The sequence below is a fragment of the Brassica napus genome, chromosome C3 (genome assembly GCF_020379485.1).
Source record: "Brassica napus cultivar Da-Ae chromosome C3, Da-Ae, whole genome shotgun sequence".
NCBI classification, from domain to species: Eukaryota; Viridiplantae; Streptophyta; class Magnoliopsida; order Brassicales; family Brassicaceae; genus Brassica; species Brassica napus.
Genome location: NC_063446.1, coordinates 64,670,231 through 64,695,089, shown reverse-complemented (window position 1 = coordinate 64,695,089; position 24,859 = coordinate 64,670,231). Strand labels below are relative to the sequence as shown.

Below are 24,859 nucleotides of genomic sequence, written 5' to 3'. Positions count from 1 at the left end.
TACATAATATAGTTTAATATTACATAATATAAAGTACTTTTTATATTTTGATATTTGGGTTTAGATTTTATATTTAGGTTAGGTTTTAGTTATTATAGTTTAGCGTTTAGTATTTAGAAGGCGAAGGGGTATTGTTGGGGTTAACATTAACTTCTTCCATGCAATTATAGACATCATAACTTCACTAGTATATACTATGTCATTTATTTTTGTTCCATTATATTTGGGTTTAGGGTTATATTTGGGTTAGAATTTATATTTGGGTAAGGGTTTAGTGATTAGGGTTTTGGTTTTAGTATTTAGTAGGTGAGGGGTATGGTTGAGGTCAACATTAACTTATTCCATGCAATCATATATGTTTTATAATTTCACCAATATATATGTACTATGCTATGTATTTTGTTCCATTCTATTTGGTTTTAGGGTTTATATTTGGGTTTATGGTTTAGTGATTAGGATTTTGGATTTAGTATTTAGTAGGTGAGGGGTATGGTTGGGATCAACATTAACTTATTCCATGAAATCATATATGTTTCATAATTTCACTAATATGTACTATGCTATGTATTTTCTTCCATTCTATTTGGGTTTAGGATTTATACTTGGGTTTATAATTTATATTTGGGTTTAGAGTTTAATAATTAGAGTTTAGTAATTAGGGTTTAGAGTTTCATATTTATGAATTGGGGGTAGTGTTTAGTATTTAAGGATTGTGGATGTTGTTGCGTCCTCCTATACTATTTCAGTGACATGGAATAGAACACTACGTGCATATGTATATTACCGGATATTATTTTTTTTAGATGTTGGGGCTCGGGTAATGTATAGTACTTAGGTGTTGCATAGTGATTGAGATTTAGGGTTCAATATATAGGGGTTGGGATAATGTTTAGTATTTAGGGTTATGAGTGGAGTTATAATTTTATACTATTCAGCGATACGGAATAGAACATTTGGTGTATATATGTGGTTATTGAACATGTGACGTGGATGTTTGATATGTGATTATAAACACGGTACAAAAAGAACGACATCACCGACTTTCTCACTTGCAACTGGAAACCTGTTATGAAAAAGGACAGAACCGGATGAAATGTGTTCAAAAAGTCTGATATTGAATTATGTTAAAATCAATATTACTCACCTAATTAATCACTCAAATATGGTTATTTGGCCAATAAGCCCTTTCAAGGGAAATAAAGAAAGGAGACATGGAAGGTAAAAGGAGAAGAAGGGGAGAAGAAGACGCACTCTTGACTCAGCTTCACGTGTTTGATTCTTAGCCATGTGCACTACCTACCATAAGTTATTGACTATTCAATATGTGTACATTCGAACCTTTTTTTTTTTTGAACAGATAGCATGCATGATTATTTCTGAAATATAGGTTTATGGATAATGCTTAACGTAACTAAGCTAAAATAATGTAGTTTGTAGTCGGCAAGTTAAAAAAAAAAAAATCTAGTTTTGATCTATATAGAGGAAACATCGGAGTTTGTCTACGATCAATTATATATAGTACTTTAGACCAAAAAATTATATATAGTAGTTCCTCCTTTTTCTTATATGTTAGAACAACATTATTGGGGATAATCTAATAAAGAGTTCTTAAAATTTTACACAATATAAATATTATGTTAGGTTCTTAAAACTATGGAAAATACAATCCAAAGTTCTAATTAAAATTCTCATATTTAAATATTAATATTTATCTATACATACATTTTAATTGGAATTAAGAATCATATGCTAAGATATCTTTATTGGACAACGTTCGTCCTAAAAGAGTTTCTCTTTGACGCTCTTCCCTAGGTGGCCGCTTCCATGGATCTCTTCAGTTTCAGCCCAGTTCTTCAGTTTCTAACCATATGAAGCAGCTCTCCTCTCCAATGGCTCCGGTAGTGACTGTGCCTCCTCCATCACCACTCTATCTACCGCCTCCTCCGTTACGACTCCGTCCTCTTCCAGTTCTACCGCCGCTGTGTTCGTCTGCTACTGTGCTGTTTGAATCTCTCTCCCCGCCGGAACCGCCGGACCCTCCCGACGCTTCCTTACGTCTCGTTATGCATCTGCTCTTTGACACATCATTCACCCTTTCTCAAGCATCTTCTAACATTTCAAATCTGGAATTTCCTTTTCCAAATCTGGCTAGTGATGGTGTTGTCTCCCTTGTGTTCGTTGATGGCACAAGATTTGGTTCTAATTGGTTATATCCTGCAGTATGCAGTGTGATTCTTCTTTCACTCGTGTTGGTTCGCTTACTCTCCCGTTCATTCTGGTTTGTCTCCTCTCTTCAATCTCAGTTTGTACTCTTGTAGAATGGTCTGAGAGGTTTGTTGTGTGTGTAGCACCAGATTTTTCGGTTATGGACTTAGATTACAATGTTCCAATGAACTTTGTTTCATTTGGTTCTACCTCTATGCATGTTGATGGTTCTCAGGTCGCCTTAATGCGATCTTGTGATGCAGTCTACTGCAGTATGCAGTCTCCTTAGTGTATTTAGTACAGCTCTTGGTGCTGTGATTTCGTGTTATCTTTCTTGGTAGCAGATTGAAGGAAAACTCGTTGATAAGCTCCAGGGGCGAAGCTAGACTTTCTTATAACTCGGTGCAAAATCTAGTAAAAGTACTTTGAGGAGAATTGAACCCATGTTCTTAGGAAATTATGGGTGCACCATAACCAAATTGACTACCTGAATCTTACTTTTCTAGTGTAAAATGTTTAATATTTAAAATACACTGGGTGCACGTGCACCTTAGTAATAAACATAGCTTCACCCCTGATACGCTCAGTGGCGAAGCCAACATGTTGGGAGGGGGGTCAGTTGACCCTGGTGAATTTCTTATTTTTAAAAAAAAATTACATGTATATTTCTGTAAAAAAAATTAGAACAATGTTGCAAAGTTTAGTTAATTGACCCAAACAATATATGATAATAATGAATTTTGACCCTCTTAAATATTTTTCCTGCCTCCGGCGCTGGATACACTTATCCCGGTGAATCGGGTTATGGAGGGATTTCATTACCCAACGGATTCCTTTGTGGAGCAGTTTCTTTTCCCAATATTTCCTTCTATGTGGAGTGAATTGGATGGCCAAGCGTCGCTAGTATTGCAAGGATCTTCCTCCTGGCTGATGCTCTTCTCTGCCTTTGTTGCAGTGTTTGTGACCTTTGAGGTTACTCGGTATGCAATTATTCAAGAAGATTATGAGATCTTTCGATTTTTTATGGTCTCTTGTGATGTTGTGTATCATCGATCTATCTTTTGCTTAATCTATGTTTGGTTTTTTTAGCCCTTAGTGGCTCTGATGTACTCTCTTTGTGGTGATAAACTTTTTTAAATTTCTAATGAAAGTTTGGTTTGAATAAACAAAAAAAAAGATATCTTCATTGGAAGTGCTCTTATGGTTGTGATTTAGATGAAATTAAAGACAATAAAATTTGTTCGATGTACTGCTCTGTAAGAGAAGTTCAAATTCTCAAGATAATTGTTATAGAAAAGCAAAAATATATAAAAAGTAACTTGAAAAGATGAGTAACCTAACTATAAACATATAGTATTTTAAAGCTAATTGAGCTAGAAATAAACTATAGACCAACTTATAAAATAAATGTGTACCATGTTTTCGGTTTTCCCACCCACTTTTAAAATCAATTTTGCTAAGACAAGAAGCTATAAGATTTTCTTATGTTTAGGTAAAAAAGGAGTGTATATTGTATTTTTCTTCATTCTATAATAATATTAATTATATTATATGCATATACATCTATTTATATACAGTATATAGGCATACGCTTGTCAAATTATCAGTTAGATTCTCTTTATCATAACACTCAACAACACTCTCACTGACCCTCCACTTTCCTATAAACTACTTGTTAAGTCACATAAATGGCATTTTCCCGGCCTATACCCGACGGCAAGATCACCGTCTCAACCACCACGACTAAGAAGCGCGATGTCCCAAGTCCGCCGCCAAACTGCTGCGTCACGTGCCTTGCGAGGCTCATCAGAAAAGTGAAGAGAAAGGGGATGTTGCTGCTGTCGGCAACAGCGGCTCGAAGACAGTGTAGCTCGTTGCAATGTCGGTACGATCCAATGAGCTATTCACTGAACTTTGATGGTGGCGCGTGTGGTACTCTTCCAGATGATGAGGATTATTATTTCCGATTCTATGCGTTTTCTTCAAGATACGTTACTGCTAATACTATCAAGAAGATACCACCATTTCTTAGAGAACCCCTCTCCACCTCTTTACATGAATTTGTGTAATCTTTTTGTTATTTGAATTTTTTTTTCGTTTACAAAAAGCTAGTTTACTAAATCTCTTATTTCGTGTTTTGGTTCGTAGATTTATATTCTATTTATACATATTGAAATAAGGGTGAATTTCTGAAATGAATAAGTTTGGGATGAAAATTAAGTGCTGAACACTGATTTTAACAGAATTAAGTATCTAACAATTAATTTTGATCTGAGCCAGTTTTATTCCTTGTACGTACAAGTAACCGGTAAAGGAGAGATGGTGAGATGATGTTGACAACAACAGGTATGGTCATTATTTACCAAAAACTATTATATTAAAAGGGAAGATACACATTCCACGTCACATATTAAATAACCGCATACGTTTCAGTGTGTTCAATAAATAAGTGGACAAAAATAAACCACTAAATACTAACCCCACTCACAATCACTAAATACTAAACCCAACAACAAAACATACATCATGCATATTCACCGTAAAATAATATAAACCCTATTAAATAATCACTAAACTCTACCCAGAAATATAAACTCTAATCCAGTGTCAACACCAATTTTTCATATAATAAACTCAAATTTCATACCAGTAAGATGAATTACCATTCTATATGAGACATATAGAATAGAAAATGTGAAAATACAGTTGCAATCTAAAGATCATCTTACCATATTTCTCAAATATTGATATGGCTATGCCATTATGGAAGGTAGTAATGCTTGCCCTAATGTCAATCCCAATCGTACATAAACTAAACCCAATCAAATAATCACTAAACCCAATCAAGGAAGTACCCCAATCCTAATTACCAACTACTAAATACTAAACTCTAAATCCTAATTACTAAACCCTAAACCTAAATAAATAGATTAAGCTAAACCCTAATCAAAGAAGTATAAACCCAAATAGAATGTATATAATATGGTTTACTATACCTAAACTTTTACTTAGTAAATCTAAACCCTAGGCATGAACCTATAAACTCAAATACAATTTATAAATTTTTTTGCAATATTAAATACTTGAAAGTACATTTACTTGGTTAGCATGTTGCATATCTTATATTCCATATAGTCTAAGTAGTATAGTAAACGAATGTTCCAAATAATCAAATTTGTCTAACACTCGAAAAATGAATTTCATATTACAATCAATCATACAAATGACAAAGAAGACAACTATCAAATTTAAAAACATGACAGATTATTACATTTTTAAGGAGTAGTATAAAAATATGTCTCAAATAGGTAACTTTACATAAATACTTTAATACCCCAATATTTCATAAACTAAACCCCCAAATAACATGCATTTCCATTCTACATGAGCCTATAGAATAGATAAGGTGACAAACGATATAGCACAATACATATATATTGTTCAAATTTTGAAGAGTCTACAATCTAGATACTAAACTTTATCCCAACCCCACCTCATCCCGTAAATACTAAACCCTAAACTCTAATCATTGAACCCTAAACCCAAATATAAATCATAAACACAAATATAAACTCTAAACCCAAATAGAATGAAACAAAATAAATAGCATAGTACATACTGGTGAAATTATGAAATATATATGATTGCATGAAAGAAGTTAATAATGACTCCAACCATAACCCCTCACCTTCTAATTAGTAAACCCTAAACCGTAATCACTAAACCCTAAACCCAAATATCAAATATAAAAATGTACACAATATTATGCAATATTAAATCATATTATATAATATTAAGCTATACAATATAAATCATAGTACGATTTTTACAGATTCAAAAACATGTAACGATAGTTAGATATTAAGAAAATTACAAAATATATTTCTAAACAAAATAGCACACTCTTTATTAATCTTCAAATGGAATAGAACATGATAAAATAGTATAGTAACAAAGAGGTAAAAAACAACAAGACACATATGGGAAGAAGAATTGGCTGCTGTTACTTCACGTTGCCGTGTCTCCTCTTCCGTCAGACAAGACACCATCGATTTCACAATCAGAGAAACCTCCCCTTCAGTCACCCACCGAGAATGCAAAAACGCTATACTCCTGCAAAAATCAACTCCGATAATCGTGTCCGTCTCATTTCTCTCTCCCAAATCTGAGAATCAAACGATTCAATTTCTCGAGAAAGAAGAAAGGTAAAAATTACGGAGATGATGACGGAGCAAATACGGTGGCGACGATAAAACAAAAGATGATGATGATGATGGTTGTGCTAGTTGTACATGTAGAGGTGATTGAAGCTATGTGACAGAGATTTATGTGTTCATCGTATAAAAAAATAGAAATTTGAGAGAGAGAGAGAGAGAGAGAGAGAGAGAGAGAGAGAGAGAGAGAGAGAGAGAAGAAAAAAAATTATGTGTAGATGTGCGACTGGACACAATTTTTTTAAAAAAATATAATGATTATTAAATTTTTTCTGCAGGTTTTACCGGTTACAATAGAGGACAATATGGAAATATTACATAAAATACACATGATACAGTGAAAAAAATAGAGGTTTTAGTTATAGATTGAATTATAATTTTTTTGGTGGTTATACAGTCCAATTTCCCTTAAAATAAACATAATTACGTTTAGGTTATTAGAACGTCTCTAGAAATTTATTAGAAACTCTAGCAATTAGAACAAAAGATAACCTTTAAAAAATATAAGAAAATAGAGAAAACAAAGATCATTTCTTAAACAAAAACGCCAACTCTTTTTTCATTGGTTCACTTTTTCTGGCCTGTAATGTAGACTTCTACGGATATTCGCCGCTAGTCTGGATCTATTTCGGTGGAGTTCAGGATACACCAGATTATTCAAAAAAACATATGTTAAATTTTTTTATTCATGAGATCTCTTTATCTGCCATTCAAAAAAAGAAATATTTTTTATCTATTTAAAATTTTAAACCAATTGCTGATCTTAGTTATCTTTCACAAAGACAATTTTTTTTTTGCAACAACCATAAAGACCATTTAAAATCCAACTCTAAACTAGACGCAGGAGCCGCACGTTGGTGTCACTCCACTTTGGTGGACTAATGCACGCGCATGTTATTTTCTAAACATACGACAATATCAATTAATTTTATTTTCTATAACTCGGGTATCGAAATCCAAAAGCTGGACTAATTTTCTAGAGGCAGGTCCACCAGCGACATGCAAATCCGATTACTAAACGTGAGAATCAGATATTCACGCCCGTTGATAAATTTTTAAATAATTCTTTTTTTTTGAATATATGACACTTATACCACCTTTCCAAACCCACAATACCGACCACATCCACATGATTATCAATTAATTTTTTCCGAATATATAAGTACATCTATATACATAATTACATATATTATAACTGTAAACGGCACAATGAATCTGAAACAGTCGAAAATGTGTGATATCACGAACTGAGACTGGAACTTGAATCTTGAACTTATTGTAAAATGTTTTTTTAAGTTTCTTGGCCACATTAACCAGTAAATGGACCAAGCCTTTGCTGTCTTTTTTTCTTCCGTTGTAAGTCAATGAATCATTTCATCTCGATTGTAACATCATTAAAAATAAAAGAAAAACATCTTTAAAACTACTTGTTAATGAAATTACTAGAGATAACAGTGACTAAAGAAATGTTAAACCATCTCCGGTGTATTTTACTATTTGTATTTTTAAAATTGAGAAACTCTATAGTAGAGATAGAGTTTGTTTCAATATATTCTGCTAAAATAGCAATTTCTAATTATAGAGAAAAAAATAGAAAATTACTCTTTTTTTCTATTATAGAAAAAAAATAAATATGAGTTGGAGCAATTTCATCTCTAAATAATATTATAAAAGTGAAAATAACAATGAATTAGAGATGTTTTTAGTTGTGAGAGTTTAGATTTGTAATGATTAATAAAATTTCTAAAATCTAGTGCTATTATTTTATAGATTCTCATTTTCTCACTAAAATCTAGTGTTAATAGTTTAATGTTATTATTTTATATAAAATTCTTTGTTAGCTGTTACTCAAGTGTTTCAGTTTCAATTATCTTATTAATCTATTAAAATTAGTGTTATTGAGAATTGTATTTTTAACCATTTAATATGTAAAACAAGGTTTTGAAAATACTATATATAACTCTTTAGATTCTTAAAATTATTATAATGATTATTTTATAGATTTTCATAATGTATAAAAAATCCAACTCTTTCCAAATTTAATAAATTTCTCAACTTTTAAAATCAACAACTCTATATAAATTTAACTTGCCCAATAATACCCTCTATTTTTTCAGGAATATATTTAAATTGGAAAATGTTTGATAGAAAATACATAAAAATGGGATATAAGGCCATATTGGAAGGCGATGCGTGTTTGTTAGTGTCTCGAGACAATTTCGCCGAATCCTATTTTAACAGTCTTCTACTTTGGTGGCCTTCTTCTTTTGACGACTATTTGACATACGTACTCGCATGTCACATCACATGAAATTTCGAGCCGTACTCCAAAAGAGAAACTTGAAAACAAAAATAAATCATTGTTTTTCTCTTAAATACAAGGGAGACAAATCATTGTCATTTTTAGTTTCTTTTTTAATTCATTCTAAATTATGATGAACTAACCAAGCGGTGATAGTCTAGTGGTAATTTCTTGGAGTTTGATGTGTATCCACATCAGTTATGGATTTGATTCCTCCTGGGAACTAAATTATCATCATTTGGCCAGTCTGGGCTTGGGGTTCGGACCAAGTGGTTTACATGGTGGATCGTAACAGATGATCGGTTCACCCTCTGGCATTAGTCGGAAGGTATTCCAAACTCGGGTTAGGCAGTGTGGTAGTCAATCCACTTTGTAGCACTAATTACGATCCTCCCGAAGTCGACCGGATCAACCGATAGGGTTTATCAAAAAAAAAAAATTTATGATAAACTCCGTAGTATTCAATTCACAGACCGGTACATACTAACTATACTGCTCTTGAAATGAAAAACAAATTTCCAACCGTTCGTTATAATGATTTTGATTTTTGACAATTACGTTGCCACCAATGATTGAAAATTATCATATTGATCGTATAATGAAAAAAAAGTAGTGATTAGTAACTTAACTAGAACCATGTTAGCTGATAAAAGAAACTCGAACCATATTATTGAATTATCAAGTCACCATAAGCCATATTGGCCGAATATAAAAAAAAAAATTAAGCTTATCATGTCTAGGCGTAATTCTAACCAAATTACTTTCAAAGGAAACAACACAGTTTTTAACCAAATGGTCTTGGTCTAGTGGTAAAAAAGTTCCAGATGTAGCTTCCGTCCTGGGTTCGATTCCCTTTGGTCACCCATGGACGCCTTAAGTGGTAAAAAAATCTGAATTTCTGTGGGTCTCTTGCTGATTAGTCATTGGACCTAGAAAGCCTTTGGAATCACACCAAAGTTATCAAAAAAAAAAAAAACAAACAAATGTTGTAAACTTAAGGATTAGAATCTGTAAGTTCTTATCATTAATCATAACATATGGTGCCCTTATATATGAGAATTACAAAGAGATAAAAAGAAAGACATAAATATGGAAAGTGTACAACTACAAGGAAAAAGGAAACTGGGGTTTCCCCTTCTCTCTAAGTCTAAACCGCCTCTCTCTCTCTCTCTCCCTCTCTCTCTCTCTCTCTCTCTCTCCTGCGGGCTGCCTCTCTCTCTCTCTAGGTATTGGGCCGGTCATGGACCGGGCCGGTTATGGACATCCACAATATGATTTATAACACTCCCCCTTGGATGCCATAACCATACATGGATTGTAATACGCTTTAGATGTTGCCTCATTAAAACCTTACCATGAAAACCCAGTGGGACAAAACCATGGTGAAGAAAAAGGAGTACAACATGTATACTCTCCCTGTTCTGAACATCACTGAAGATCTTTCAGTCTACGCATCCTAATCTGATGCGTGAGCTTCCTGAACGTGCAGGTATGAAGTGATTTGGTGAACATGTCGGCTTCTTGCACTCGGCCATCCCACAATTTGATCGGACATGTTGGGTCATCGACCTCAACCAGACACACTCGCGGCTGGCCTCATGTATGGCCAATATTTCCGAATGGTTCGAAGATGTGGCCGCGATCGTCTGCTCCATGGAATGCCATGATATGGCCGTACCTCCATGTGTAAAGACATAGCCTGTATGTGATCGAGCATTGTGTGGATCTGATAAATAACCTGCATCAGCAAAGCCAACTAAACCATCTTTGTTATGGTTAGAATAAAATAGACCCAAGTCTTTCGTTCCTTGCAGGTAACGAAGAACATGTTTAATCTCGTTCCAGCGCCTTTGGGTCGATCATGAGCTACATCTAGCTAATAGATTACGGCAAATTATTTATCTAGCCTTGTATGGCTTGCCAAATCCGTCAAAACTTTATGGCACTTAGACATGGCATTTCGGGACCAAGGATCTCCTCATTTTCTTCATTAGGGCCGAAATTATCTTCTTTTTTTAAACTGAGGGACCTTATAAAAATGGGACTTGTCAATTCGTAAGCTTAGTCCATATCAAACTTCTTGAGCACGTTATGTATGTCATTTGATGCATAAGGATTTTCTTTTCAAGGTGCTCAATGTATAATATATAATCTTGTTTTCCCAAAACCTTTCATGTTGAATTCGAATTCTTTCTTGATGTGTTCTATCTTTGGGAAATTTCTCCAGAGGTTCCTAGGATATTCAATATTGTTCTCGAGAACTTGATGTTCGGTAGTTCGATACCCTCTGGAACTTTTACATAAATTTCGTTATCCAGTGGACCGTATAGATATGTATTTTATTTGCTAGACTTATAAGGAATCAGAATGTCGTTGCATCCACCACATAGGAGTATGTCTCCTTTATAATTGATTCCAGGTCTTTGTGAGAACTTTATGCAATTTCGCCATTCTTATTATGTATTCTCACCAAAGACTTATTTATGTCCAACTGGTTTGACTACATCTCTTCTCTTAAAAGATTTCATATACCACGTCTCATAGCATTATCAATTTGCTTAATCAATTTCTCTGAGTAATTTCTCAGAGTGCACACGGTGATAGACGTTGGTTTCATGATCCTCGCTTTTGTCAAGCGCTTTTGTATTCAAATATTATATCATCATCAACGTCGATATTATTTTATCGGTTCCATTTATAATCTAGACATGACATAATGCATTTAGATCATATTATTTTCAGGTACCTGATCTTTATTCATGGTCATGTCTAAGGTTTCCTTTAGACAACCTTAATTTTGGATTTGTCATTTCAATTTTATTATCTTCTTATTTTCGAGTAATACATGTATGGAACCGTCTTATCTTAACTAAATCCAATATCAATTTTATTAGAGCATAAACCGCTGGTATATTTCAGTTTGGGTCATCAAACATGTCTGGAAATTGACTTGTTTGAGTTCTGAGAATGATTCATTCTTTGGACTTTTATTCTATATTCATATTTGAGTATCATTATTCATTCTCGAAATCGTTTACCAGCTTATTATTTCTCTCCCTGATGTTGGATATACGGATTTATCTAATTCATGGCTTAGCCTTAATCATATCTCTCGTGGCCTTATGTATTCTTATGAAGATTTATATCCAACGTACACAGTTAATTCAATTTCAGATCCCATCTTATAACTTTGTGGTGGAGCAACTTATTTAAGTTCTCTATATGGGAACATTAATTCTTGACCCTTTATCAACTTTATGGGAGAGTCTCTATTTGTTCTTTGGCCTTATGCGAACAAATTTTGCTGCAACTTATAAGGATTCATAAATCCACCGGTATCACCAATTACTCTTGCAAACTTATTGCAGATTTTGGCAAGGATATGTATAACCATATGTCGTCACATATGATGGATGATCAGTCCATCCGTGGGTGATCAAGTCCACGAAATTCCTTGCTTCTTTTCGAAATATCATGGTGAATACTCTTATTATCAATTCCCTTATTCAAAGGGGCAGCATATCTTAAACCATTCAATAGAATATCGCATACTTAACCGGAATGGCATGACCGGTTTGCCAATCATTAATCTCCATATAATCTTTATGTTGTGCAATTTCGTTTTCAGATTTGATTTGGGCTATTGTTGTCGTGGATGCTTAACTTATTTAGGGATTTTGGGATTCTCTGATTCTCCCTCTCGAGATAATAACACTGAATGTTCATTTATCTCGTATTGAATCCCAAACTTAGGTAATTTATTATCAAATTTTGTTCCCTTAGACAATAATTTTGAAAACATCATGCATTAAATAAATCAAGGTGTGCAACAAATAGCCAGAAATAAATTAAGTCTGAATAGAGTAATAGGGTTATAAATTCGACCAAGATTTTAAGTTTGGCTAATGATATAGATTCGGCCAAGATAGATTATTCAAAAGACTTTGACCAATGAATTTTGGCCAAGGGGATTCGGTCAAGATGATTTTATTAGTTTGACTAGATTTCATATTTGGCCAATAGAAATTTCAATTTGGCCAAGGGATTTCCTATTTGGCCAAGGTTTCACCTTTATGGCCAAGGAAAAACGGTTAATGTTTGTCTTTGGCCAAGCTTTTGCCTTCGGTCAAGGTCATTTAAGGTTGGCCAAGAGAATTCAGACTTTGCATTTGATCAAGATTTAAGCTAGGCCAAGCTTTACATTGTTCATTAGGCCATACATAAGTTTCGGCCATGCCAAATCTGAATGGTTCTAGGATTCTTATAGATTTCGGCCAATGAGTAATTTTATGATCAGATTTTAAGTTTTAAACAAGTTCAAAGAAATGACAACATAGAAATGAAAAACACCAAAGCAAAGAACACAGAATTTAGATTACAAATGTCGAAATCATTCTTCAGTCTTTTAGACAATCTGAAGTTTCATAATCCATAAGATCGTCTTTATCATGATTGAAATCGTTTTCATCATCTTGATAAGTCATATGGGCTTCAGGATCTTCCCTTTCAAACTCTCTTGATAGAGATCAACTAGATGTTTGGGAGTCCTACAAGTCTTAGCCCAATGATTGCCCATACCACATCTATGGCACATTGATTTGCTTGAAGTGGTCGAGTGTTGAGGTTTAAATGAAGAGCCACGTCCGCAACCATGACCTCGTCTAAATGAGCCACGGTCACGCCCATGGTCTCGACCATGTTGATTCCCTCGCCCGCGGCCAAAGAAGCTTCGACCACGGCCGCGTTCATTCCTATTTCCTCGACCACGGCCATGATGGCCGTTTCCTTAGACGTGATGGGATTTTTTATTTTCCTCTGTGGTGTGTGCTTCAGGTGGTGGGGCTGAGCCAGGAGGTCTCATTTCACTGTTTCTCATCAATAATTCATTGTTCTGCTCAGCGAGCAAGAGACAAGAAATAAGATTAGCATAGGTCGTGAAATCTTTCTCACGGTACTGTTGTTGTAACAGCACATTGCTTGTGTGGAAAGTGGAAAATGTTTTCTCAAGCATATCCTGATCTGTAATACTTTCACCACACAGTTTCAATTTTGAAACAATCTTAAACAGTGTCGAGTTATACTCGTCCACGGACTTAAAGTCCTGGATTCTGAGATTCCTCCAATCAAACCGAGCCTTTGGTAAGATCACCGTTTTCTGGTGATCATATCTCGATTTCAATTCATTCCAAATATCTAAAGAATTCTCAATGGTCAGATACTGATCTTTGAGACTCTCAGTTAGATGATGGCGAATGATCAAGATGGCTCTGTATCGATCTTTCTCACTGGCATTATTGTCCTTGGTGATACACTCACCGAGTCCCTTGGATTTCAGGATGATCTTAGCCTCAAGCGATCATTGAAGATAATTATTTCCAGAAAGATTTAGGGCAGCAAAATCCAAGTTGTTGATTTTTGACATCTGAAGTCATATATTGATAATTTTAGATCTTTAGGATTAATTTCAATGTTCAAACAAAGCAATAAGCCTTACGGCCAAGAAACAAGCCTCACGGCCAAAACAGGAAACAAGCCGCACGGCCAAGGATTCAAACAGTTCGTTTTAATGCATTCAGTTCATTGTGTAATTGCAATCCTAGCATAGATGATTTCTATCAGTTCATATGATGCAATCAATACGGCAATGCACAAACATCAATCACAAGGCCAAGTCAAATATCAATCATACGGCTATTTGATTTCAATTCAATACCACCCTAGCATAAAGTTCTAAGTGTAATTGCAATCAATCAATGTGATCAGTTTATGTATGAATGATGCAACAAGCCGCACAACCAAGATATGATATGATCAAGTGATTTTAATTAAAACTATCAATGCTATCAAAATAGGGTTTCAATCAATTCAATATCAAATTCGAGATTAAACAATCTTAGCAACAGTTCTAGGTGATCAAAACAATCAATTCAGATTCAAATTCAAACAATCAAAATGATTTTCAAATTAGTGTTTAGGGTTTCGATTTTGATCTTAGATCAAAGGAGATTGATTTGAGATTCAAAACCATTAAGGATTTCGATTTTAATTGATCAATAGATCAGTCTCGATTTAGGGTTTGGGGTATCGAACTTTGAGCTTCGATTAACTCATTAGGGTTTTGATCTATTACCCTATGGTTTTGATTCATAAAGATTAGGATTTTAGGGTTTCATTCTTTATCAAACAATCCAAATTCGATTATACGTTTTTAGGTTTCGAATTACCTTTAACCTTAGATGATTGTTGAACTGGACCACCAAAGAGATGAACCGCGAGCTGATCGGGAACGGAACGCGAGCTGTCCAACGTGATGATCGAGTCGCGAGCTGATGTTGTCGCGAACGGAAGCACGAACGGATTGAGGCTGATCGGAGACGCGAGCTGGAATGGATCGAGTCGCTTCTATCGGGTCGCGAACATCTGATCGGGAACGCCTTGATCGTCTGTCGCGAACGAGCTATGAACTCCTTTTGATCTGAATGAAAAAGAGAGTTTGATCACACGGACAGCAACTCCTCTCGGCTTGAACTCCTTGTTGATATTAGATTTTAATTCCCACGGCTCATGAAACAACACGAGGAGCATTAGATAACATGAACGCCATAAGCTAACAAGATAACATGAATCAACTAAGGTATGATAAACTTATCTTGCACATGAGTTGAGTTCGGTTAGAAAATCCTTGTTGGAATCGGATTTGGTTTACAAAGCAAATCGGCGCGCACTATATATGTGCGTGAGGGCGCGTCGGTGGTCAGATCGACAAGCGGTTTGCACTGACTGATTCGTCTCGGCAAGGGCTTCGATTTGATATCTTGATCATTTTCTGGGTCCTCACGGTTTGGGAGAACGGCCTCTTTGAAGTTCCAAAGCAGATTCCTTTTCGTTTAGGGTTTGATGATTTTCGGTTGAGTTGAAAAATATTTCGTGGGGCTTAGGGCTAGAAGCTATCGTGCTGATAACATGTTGTAAACTTAAGGATTATAATCTGTAAGTTCTTATCATTAATCATAACATATGGTGCCCTTATATATGAAAATTACAAAGAGATAAAAGGAAAGACATAAATATGAAAAATGTACAGATACAAGGAAAATGGAAACTAGGGTTTCCCTTTCTCTCTAAGTCTAAACCGCCTCTCTCTCTCTCTTGCGGCCGCCTCTCTCTCTCTAGGTATTAGACTGGTCATGGACCAGACTGGTTATGGACATCCATGATTTATAACAACAAACAAACAGTCCTTAACTTCAGCGTTCAACATATTTTCTTTATAACCGAGTGAGAGTGACGTGCCATCAACCACGACAACTAGAATGTGCTACCAAATGTTTTGAATAATGTGCTACACCTGTTTAGTAGCTGTACGCATTAAATCTGTAAACCATTACCGGTTTAAGTGCTCAAGCAAAATAGAAAAACCGTATTGAGGCAATTAGTCATGTCAGTCTAACGTTGAGCATATTCTGCCACATAACATAATATATCTGCCAAGTCGAGCTCTATGTCAAGAGGCTCCAAAAACACTGTAGTTGAAGAGTAAAGACAAGACCAACTTAAAGTTTAGTTGAAGGCATCTTAAATTGAAGTGATAGGATCAAGATCATGGACGGCCTCATTAATGGAATATCAAACCAAGTATGATCAGATGTTTAATATTGGTTCTTGGGATTGTGTAAGAACCAACGCCATAACATTTTCTATCGTCTAGTGGTATCTTTTTTTCTTTATTCCCCCTTTATCTGTACTTGTTTTACATGCACACAACAAAAAACCCTAAACATAGAAGACTTGACCAACGTTCAAAAGGGTTTCATGAGGAACATGCAAGATAACACTATTCTCCCTACAAATCTTTGCAAGAAACGCATAAACATAATCAATCGCTATTTTTTTCGGAAGCCATGATCCATTTCTTGCTTTTACCACAGTGTTTCCCATGATGTGAACAATCCCTGACTCTTTACAAGTCTTTAGATACTGCAACTCATCCTCCTCATCTTCCACCGTGTTGTTCTGACTGAAACTCATCCTATTATCAGCAGGAACTATCGTATCTAATGTAGATACCGTGTAGTCCACCATAGATGAGAACTCATCAATGTTGTTGTTGTTGCTGTTGTGGTGGTGGTTGTTGTTATGGATCAATTCATCTCTAGACTCTTGTGTATGGTTGAGTGAATACGCACTGCTGTATGTGCTTGAGTTTGAACCTGGCTCCATCATAGTTTCGATTCGGATGAATGAGAAGAGGTTGTTCAACAGCTTGTTTTCAAAATCATCATCTTTCCTATGTAGATCTTTGTAACCATACCTGTTTGAAAGAGATTTTTAAACTCTTTGGATACACTTGCAAGTTTCCAACAATAATGCTACAAAAGAACATAGAAAAAGCTATGACATTACCTGGCTATACAACGGAACATTCTGAATGTCTGTGGTCCTATCCTCTTGACAAGAAACCTCTCTTCTTCAGGGACAGTGTAAACCGGAAGGTACTTGACGCAAACAAAGACAACAACTGAGTGAATCGCAGGCAAGTTAGTGATGAAATGAGAGAAGATGTGAGGGACACCACTAGCTAACTCCGTGTAGACCAGCCCGATCCCAGGGACACGAACAAGACCAAGACTAGGACCAAGACCAAGTATCCAACTCATGGAGACTTTACTGTGCACTTCAAACTCATACTTCTTGACTGTTGCGTAATGCCAAACCGACATAACAAGAAGAGAGATGGCTGCTATGATGAGTGGAACCCATCCTCCTTGATTTATTTTCCATATCACAGCCGAGAAGTAAGACAACTCTGGCACTAGTGTGAGGACAGCGAATGTTAGGACAAGGATCCAATGACACCTCCACACGAGGAGCATGATCAGGATCATTAGTAACGTGGTAGCAAGCATCACGAGCACAACAGCAGTTCCTAAGATATACAAAAAAAACATTCAGATGCAAAGCCAAATAACATTATCTGAGACCTCTACATCTTACCGTATGCATTTCCTATTTGGCTCTGGTTCTTGAAACTAGCAGTGACGGCGATGCATCCGACCATAAGTATCCAGTTAATTTCAGGACAATAGATCTGACCAAGGAACTTCTTGGAAGTATGAACAATCTTAACACGTGGAAAACATCCATGAGACACTGCCTGCTTGATTATTGAATAAGTCCCTGAGATTGTAGCTTGGCTCCCAACGATGGCAGCTCCTGTGGCGACTACAAACATAGGCCAGTACACACTATCTGTATAATTTTCAAACCATAAAAGAGTTGTGAGTGTTTTGTAATAGAGCATTGTGTCAGAGGTCCCAACCTTGTGGTATTCAAAAAAAAAAAAACCATGCATGTATGACTTCAAGAAGAGAAGACCAACCAGGCATAGATGCATAGAAGGCGTCTTTGTAATGATCTTTGTTGTTCACAAGATAAGCAGCTTGTCCACAGTACGTAAGAAGAAGACAAGGGAAGACAAAGAACGTAAACGCGAGCTGAATCGCTAGTAAGGGGAAGTAAGCAATGTCTGCGTATAGTGCTTCAGTGCCTGTTATGCTGAGAAGAATGCCACCTAGCGAGATCCAACCGTCTAGTCCTCGTTTTTTAAAGTATAAGTAGATATATGTAGGCGAAAACGCTTTCAAAACGCTTGTGTCGTGTTTGCAGATGTTGTACATTCCAGTGGCTCCAATGAAGAGGAACCAGATAAAGACTATGGGAGCAAAGAGCCATCCCACTTTGTCTGTGCCATAATGTTGCATACTGAACAGTACTATTAAGATGATGATAGAAACAAGCACAACAACATCTGGAAGAAAAACAAAAGGAACATAGCTAAGTGAGAAAAAAACTAAACCGAACCGGGATTAGGTAAAACGTTACCGCTGCTCATCTTTGGACTGATGACTTTGATCCCACCAGTAGCTGAAAGAACTGTTCAAAGAAGGTTCTGTAAGCTAAAGAGTTTTTAGTGAACTCGAAAAAGACAGACTAAGGAGGAGTTGGATAAATTTAAAAAAAAAAAAATAGAAAAGGGAAGAAGCTAGATAGTTAGTTACCTGAGATAGCTGGGGTTAAGATACCGTCACCAATCATCATACAAGTTCCAAGAAGAACAATGAACAGAAGAGCTCTCTTTCTTGATTCTTTACTCTCTAACCACTTCTTTGTTTTAGCAGCAAAAGACCCTTCAGGGAGCAACGTTCGACTATAAGTTGTGAGATCCTCATCGCTGCGTTGCTGATTCGGTATTAGCTTCACTTTAGCATGTCTACAAAGCAACGAGTATATAGCTAAAGTCCCACCTACACATTAAAGATTGAGTTATAAACTAAACCGGTTTGGTTAAAAGCAACATTGATCAAGCTTAGCTTTACCTTGGCCGTTGTCATTAGCTTTGCAAACGATGATGACGTACTTGATGAGAGGTATAAGTAAGAGAGAGTAAATGATCAAAGAAAGAGCTCCAATTACATCTTCACTATCACTGATTCCATCAGGGAATGTATTGTAGAACACATACAACGGAGAAGTCCCTAAATCTCCGTACACTATCCCTAAGCTTTGAAATGATAGTCTTAGTAGCATCAACATCGACAAACCCTGATACAAAAAAAATTAAACTTTCTCACTTTATCAAACACTAAAACAGAGTAGCCACTGAAACAGAGTAACCATTAGAATCAAACTCTTGTATAGAGAAAGTGAGAACCTTTTCTCTGTACATGTTCTTGAGCTTGTTAGCTTCTTCATCCATGGGCTGATCAAGTTTCTGCTCTAGCTCCCACATAGCTCCTACGTGTCTTTCTTCGATCGTGTTTTCTCCTTCTGCTACAGATCCTTCTACCCTCTCTGCCATCTTTTTGTAACAACAGAACTCGAGTTTTCTTGCACCTAGAAATCGATGACCATTTGGAGCAGTTTCGCCTGAGATGAGACCACTTGAAACCTTTTGGTGACTTTTCTGAGTAAGGAGAAGGGGTTTGAGTTATTCCAGAGGAATAAGTGATGTCTTATCAACTTTGGTTCTTTGGATAAAGGCTACACCAAAAGAGCCTCATATTTTGTGAAGAAAGGGACCCTCCCTTTATCATTATTTAGAAAATAAAAATAGAATCAGCCAGTCAAATAATAAGCTGATCCAAAAGAGAATCTTTAAAAAAACTATGAAGATTACGCGAAGAGAACACGGTTCAAAAGAAATCTGTTTTTTTTTTTGCTTCTTTATTTAATTTGTTCAGATATTTAACAACAGACAGTTAAAAAACGAAGAGAGATACATCTGTCCAACTCCTTTCAAATGATTCATCTAAGATGATTTATACAAATGATCCATCTGATGTAGTTTCACTATGCTCGTTTCTCTATCAAGATAGAAACCATCCAAATGAACTTATGTTTGTTTACGCATATCTATTTCTATTTAGATGAATTTAATAAATAAATAACTTATATACCTTTGTTTTGAATTAAATATTATAATCTTATGTTTAATTATATTGTGGTTTTACATTTTTTGCCGGAAAATTTAAATTTTACAATTTAGAGAGAAAAGTGCATTTTTATGGTTTTAACAGAAAATCAGGGTTTTATGTTTTTGGCGGATAGCCTAGCATACAGTGTTAGAAAGCAACCGTTTTTCGTCGTTCACATGGATCAATATTTTCCGGTTTGGTTCACGGAGTCAGTATGAGTCTCAATAAGTTGATGAAAAAATATGTTTTTGGCGGAAAATTACGAGTTTTACGATTTTGACGGAAAATTACGTTTTTCAGTTTTGACGGAAAATTACGTTTTTCCGGATTTGGCCGAAAATTAAGATTTTCTGGTTTTGGCGGGAAAGTGCATTTCTACAGCCTTAACAAATATTTGCATTTTCCGGTTTTGGCGGAAAATTGTGTGTTTTCTTGTTTTGGCGAAAGATTGCATTTTTCTGGTTTTTGCAAGAAATTACGTCTTTCTCGATTTGACGGGAAATTGTGTTTTTCAGTTTTGGCGAGAAATTGTATTTTCCAATTTTGTTAGGAAATTTGTTTTTTTTTCTCGTTTTGGCGGAAAAATACGTTTTTATGGTTTTATCGGGAAAATGCATTTTTACGGTTTTGGTGGAAAATTATGTTTTTCCGACTTTGGAAGGAAGGTGCGTTTTTCCGGTTTTGGCGAGAAATTGTGTTTTTCTGGTTTTAGCGGGAAATTGTGTTTTTCTGGTTTTAGCGGGAAATTGTGATTTTCTGGTTTTAGCGAGAAATTGTGTTTTTCTGGTTTTAGCGGGAAATTGTGTTTTTCTTCTCGTTTTAGCGGGAAATTACATTTTTCCATATTTGACGGGAAAGTGTGCATTCCGGTTTTGACGGGAAATAATGTTTTCCGGTTTTGGCAAAAAAATGTGTCTTTGAGCTTTTGGCAAAAAGGTACATTTTTACGGGTTTGACGGGAAATGCATTTTTACGATTATGGCGGGAAATTGCATTTTTCCAGTTTTTGCGAGAAATTGTGGTTTTCTCGTTTTGATAGGAAATTGCGTTTTCTCGGCTTTGAAGGAAAAAATTGGTTTTCGATTTTGACGCAAAATTATGTTTTTGAGGAAAATGTGCGTTTTACGGTTTTGGCGAGAAATTACGTTTTTCTGGTTTTGGAAGAAAATTGTATTTTCCTGTTTTGGTGGGAAACTTCCTTATTACGATTTTTCTGGAAAAGCTTGTTTTACGGTTTTGGCAAAAAATGATTTTTTTATCGTTTTGGCGGAAAAAAGTGTTTTCGCGGGAAATTTCTTTTTACGATTTTAGCGGGAAATTGTGTTTTTTCTGTTTTGACATAAAAGTGTATTTTATCCGGTTTTGATAGAAAAATGTGTTTGTGATTTTGACAAGAAATTTATTTTTTGGTGAGGACTCACCCTCATCCAAATGCTCGGTGAAGAATCACCCTCAATTGAATGAGAATTTGATGTGAGTTTACACAAATGCAGTTGGGTGATCCATATGGATGTAACATTTTAATGCACAAAACAAACATCAATTTGCATCTTCACCCAGATAGATCACTTAGATGAGCAAACGAACATCACTTTAGAGGTTATGACGACGCTGACAAAACTGAAGATGAATGGCAGTGTAACATCCCGAGTTATGATATACGAAAAGGCTAAGATGATTGATTTTGCTATCTATGTTACCAAAGTTGACTTACTTTTTTTCGTTACACATCCATTTAGAACTCTAGAGTTAAGTGTGATTGAACTGGAGTAGTGGAAGGATGAGTGACCTATCGTAAAGTGATCCGTGATACCGTGTGAGTGAGACCAAACTACGGAGAAAGGTCATGTGATGATTACAAGATCAGTAAACAATGATTCCGAGCTTTGAAAAATTTATGCACCGACCGTTGGAACGGGATAAGGCCCACGGGTGGAGTGAGTGGGTGTGGGTGGTCCATTTGCTGTGGACGGTCAGAACGTTATAAGTGACATCGGAGTCAGGTTAGCTATCGTGTGAGTGAGACCAAAGTACGGGGAAATGTAATGTGGTGATTGCAGGCCAGTAAACAATGAATTTGAGCTTTGGAAAATTTGTGCACCGACCGTTGGACAAGATGGGGCCACATACCGAGTGAGCAGGGTTGGGCGGTCCATTGGTCGTGGACGGTCGGAGCGTTATAAGTAGTATCAAAGCCATGTTAGCCATCGTGTGAGTGATGCCAAAGTACATGAAAATGATTTGAAAAATTTATGCATCGACTGTTGGAACGGAATGAAACCGAGGGAACGGACATAAGTGACCCATTAGTCGTGGACGGTAGGGACTATAGGCAGAGAGACAGACAAGCAGTTCAACTCTCTTTCTTTCTCTCTCTTTTTTCCTTTAAATTTATGTTTTAATATTATTTTTGTTTCGGTATATATAATAAGGGATATACTTCTTCTTTTTTCCGATTGTTGAAATATATACTTCAGTAGCAGATTGTGACGTATGACATATCCATTATCCAACATTGCATAAAAACAACGAGGAAGAAAATATTGAAGGAAACTACACATTAAGTTTTATTTTACCCATTTTTATTGCCAAAGCAATCATAAATTTTTAGATATGTTTGTTTTTTTTTCATTGTCTTTGCATTCATTTTCCTGACTTATACCGCACATCCAGTTGCAACCTTAGAATCATGTACCAGGATATCATTTATTTATTGGTACGAAAGTGATGGCTTGTAATAATACCTGGAAGTTGAATAAGATTTGACGAAAAATTGTACTGCGTCAAAATGTTTAAGCGATAAAAGAAAATTATGGAGTAGCAAACTTGAGCCAAAGCCCTTTACTCCATTCAACCTCCGGATTAGATACTCTAATCAATACCCAATAAGATTTTGATGAAAATTGTTCTGCGGTCAAAATGTTTAAGAACTATGTTTAAGATTGCTAGTTGATTTTAAGGTTATGATATTAAAAGGTAGCTTTTCATAGATCAATAGAAATTTGTAAGATGTTAGGGTACGAAGTGGTTAAATAGAATATGAAATGAATAACTCCATTGACTATAACCAATCGTGAGGCGTCACTATAAATGTTTTATTTATGGAACATCATACAAAATATGTATTCTGAAAAGAACACACATACACATATGTACTATTCAGTGAAACTTCTATAAATTAATAATTTTGGGATTACACAAAAACTATAATTTTTTTATTAATTTATAGAGATATTAATTTATCAATATACTAATTGAACCAAAAAATCAATTTGTGACTATAAAATTATATTATTTTATAAAGATTTTTAGTATATATTAATTTATAGAGTATTAATTTAAAGAAGTTATACTGTATATATGTCTTTAAGTATTTTTTTAATTTTTTTAATTTATATGACTTCTCTAGACGCACGCACTTACGTACGTTTGATACTGTGAATAAGTTCTTTTTAAGGGGTCAAAATGTAAAAAACATTTCCAAATTCTACATTATTATTAATAGTTTTATTAATACGAAAATATACTAATCTTGTAGTGAATTTCTGATACTATGAAGAAGTTGACCGCAAAAACAAATAATTTTTAAAAATACTAAACTTGAGTCTTTTGGTATTTTTAATCATTTTAAAATCAATGCTGCATTATCGACCGAAAACAACAATGAATAATGCATTATTATTGATTGACTGAAGACATGGTTCTGTCATGCCAATTTTCAAGTTTAATAAGTTGAATATTTCGACAGTTGAAAATTATAATTGATAAAAACGTTTATCCTACTGAAAATAGTTGGCAGAATAGAGTAGTAACTAACCTACAAACTTTGTCATTCAGCCCACGATTATGACAGGCGACGCATATTCCACATAAGATCCATTTCTATAAACTCATTACATAACATCCATATGTATCAATTTAAATGATTGAGACAGTTTGAAAATAAAGAGAATAATCTAGCTGTTCAGTTTTGTACTACCAATAATAAGGTCAAAATAAAATACATATGGATGGTATGTATCGAGTCTACAGACTTTTGTCTCAATCATACAGTTTTCTTTATTCTTCCTTTAGATTGTTAACAAATCTTATTGTCTCTAAAATTCGTTCATATGTTCGCTTCCAAACAAAATCAAAGACTAACAAGAACCAAACTAAAGCCGATTTGGCTAATATGAGTACCTAACAAGTTGGCCACTTCTCTACTGCTCTAAAATTATTTTTCTCATTATTATGGCACAAGATCGGCTAAATATGTCATTTTAACGTATCAAGTTAATAGTTTCTCTTGTTAAAAGGATTATGTTATACAAGAGTTAATTGCTTGATATATATGCTGTATTTTTTTTTTTTGAACACAAACTTACTTTCATTCATAATCAAACTTTTTCACTACAATAACAAGAGGAGATTATACATCCTCTTGGTCATAAGCATAACATACAACACATAAATAGTCTAAGAAAGATAAGTCTTCAATCGAAGATGACAGCGAATTCGAGACGAAGCTTGAATGCGTCGAGTGAGCCTTCACGACAAAGTCGGACAGCTGAGAATAGTCACATATGTGACGTTGAGGTCCAGACCTCATCTACGAGAACTACCGAAGTAGTCGGTTGCTCTTCAGATCCCGTGGAGATCGATCGCAGCAAGATGACAACCGA

The 24,859-nt window shown here is 35.2% G+C and overlaps 2 protein-coding genes across 2 annotated transcripts; one reads left to right on the top strand and one right to left on the bottom strand.

Moving 5' to 3' along the window:
* Positions 1-1,582: 1,582 nt before the first annotated feature.
* LOC106387194 lies at positions 1,583-5,127 on the top strand. Its single transcript, XM_048751399.1, has one exon. The coding sequence runs from the start codon at positions 3,894-3,896 to the stop codon at positions 4,272-4,274; it is 381 nt and encodes a 126-aa protein (XP_048607356.1). The 5' UTR covers positions 1,583-3,893; the 3' UTR covers positions 4,275-5,127.
* An 11,363-nt stretch (positions 5,128-16,490) lies between these two features.
* On the bottom strand, positions 16,491-19,780 carry LOC125583870 (potassium transporter 9-like). Its single transcript, XM_048751398.1, has 8 exons — positions 19,433-19,780; positions 19,098-19,323; positions 18,780-19,025; positions 18,604-18,654; positions 18,101-18,529; positions 17,716-17,970; positions 17,125-17,647; positions 16,491-17,032 (listed from the first exon to the last, which is right to left on the bottom strand). Exons 1-8 carry the CDS (start codon positions 19,577-19,579, stop codon positions 16,495-16,497), a joined length of 2,415 nt encoding a protein of 804 aa, XP_048607355.1. The 5' UTR covers positions 19,580-19,780; the 3' UTR covers positions 16,491-16,494.
* Between the last annotated feature and the right edge of the window lie 5,079 nt (positions 19,781-24,859).

Excerpts from the sequence above, each read along its gene's own strand:
- LOC125583870 (XM_048751398.1), bottom strand. The coding sequence starts at position 19,579 with ATGGCAGAGAGGGTAGAAGGATCTGTAGCAGAAGGAGAAAACACGATC. Across the intron at positions 19,026-19,097 it reads AGCTAATGACAACGGCCAAG|GTGGGACTTTAGCTATATAC; the intron begins GTAAAGCTAAGC and ends TTTAATGTGTAG. Across the intron at positions 17,971-18,100 it reads CTTCTATGCATCTATGCCTG|ATAGTGTGTACTGGCCTATG; the intron begins GTTGGTCTTCTC and ends AAAATTATACAG.
- LOC106387194 (XM_048751399.1), top strand. The coding sequence starts at position 3,894 with ATGGCATTTTCCCGGCCTATACCCGACGGCAAGATCACCGTCTCAACC.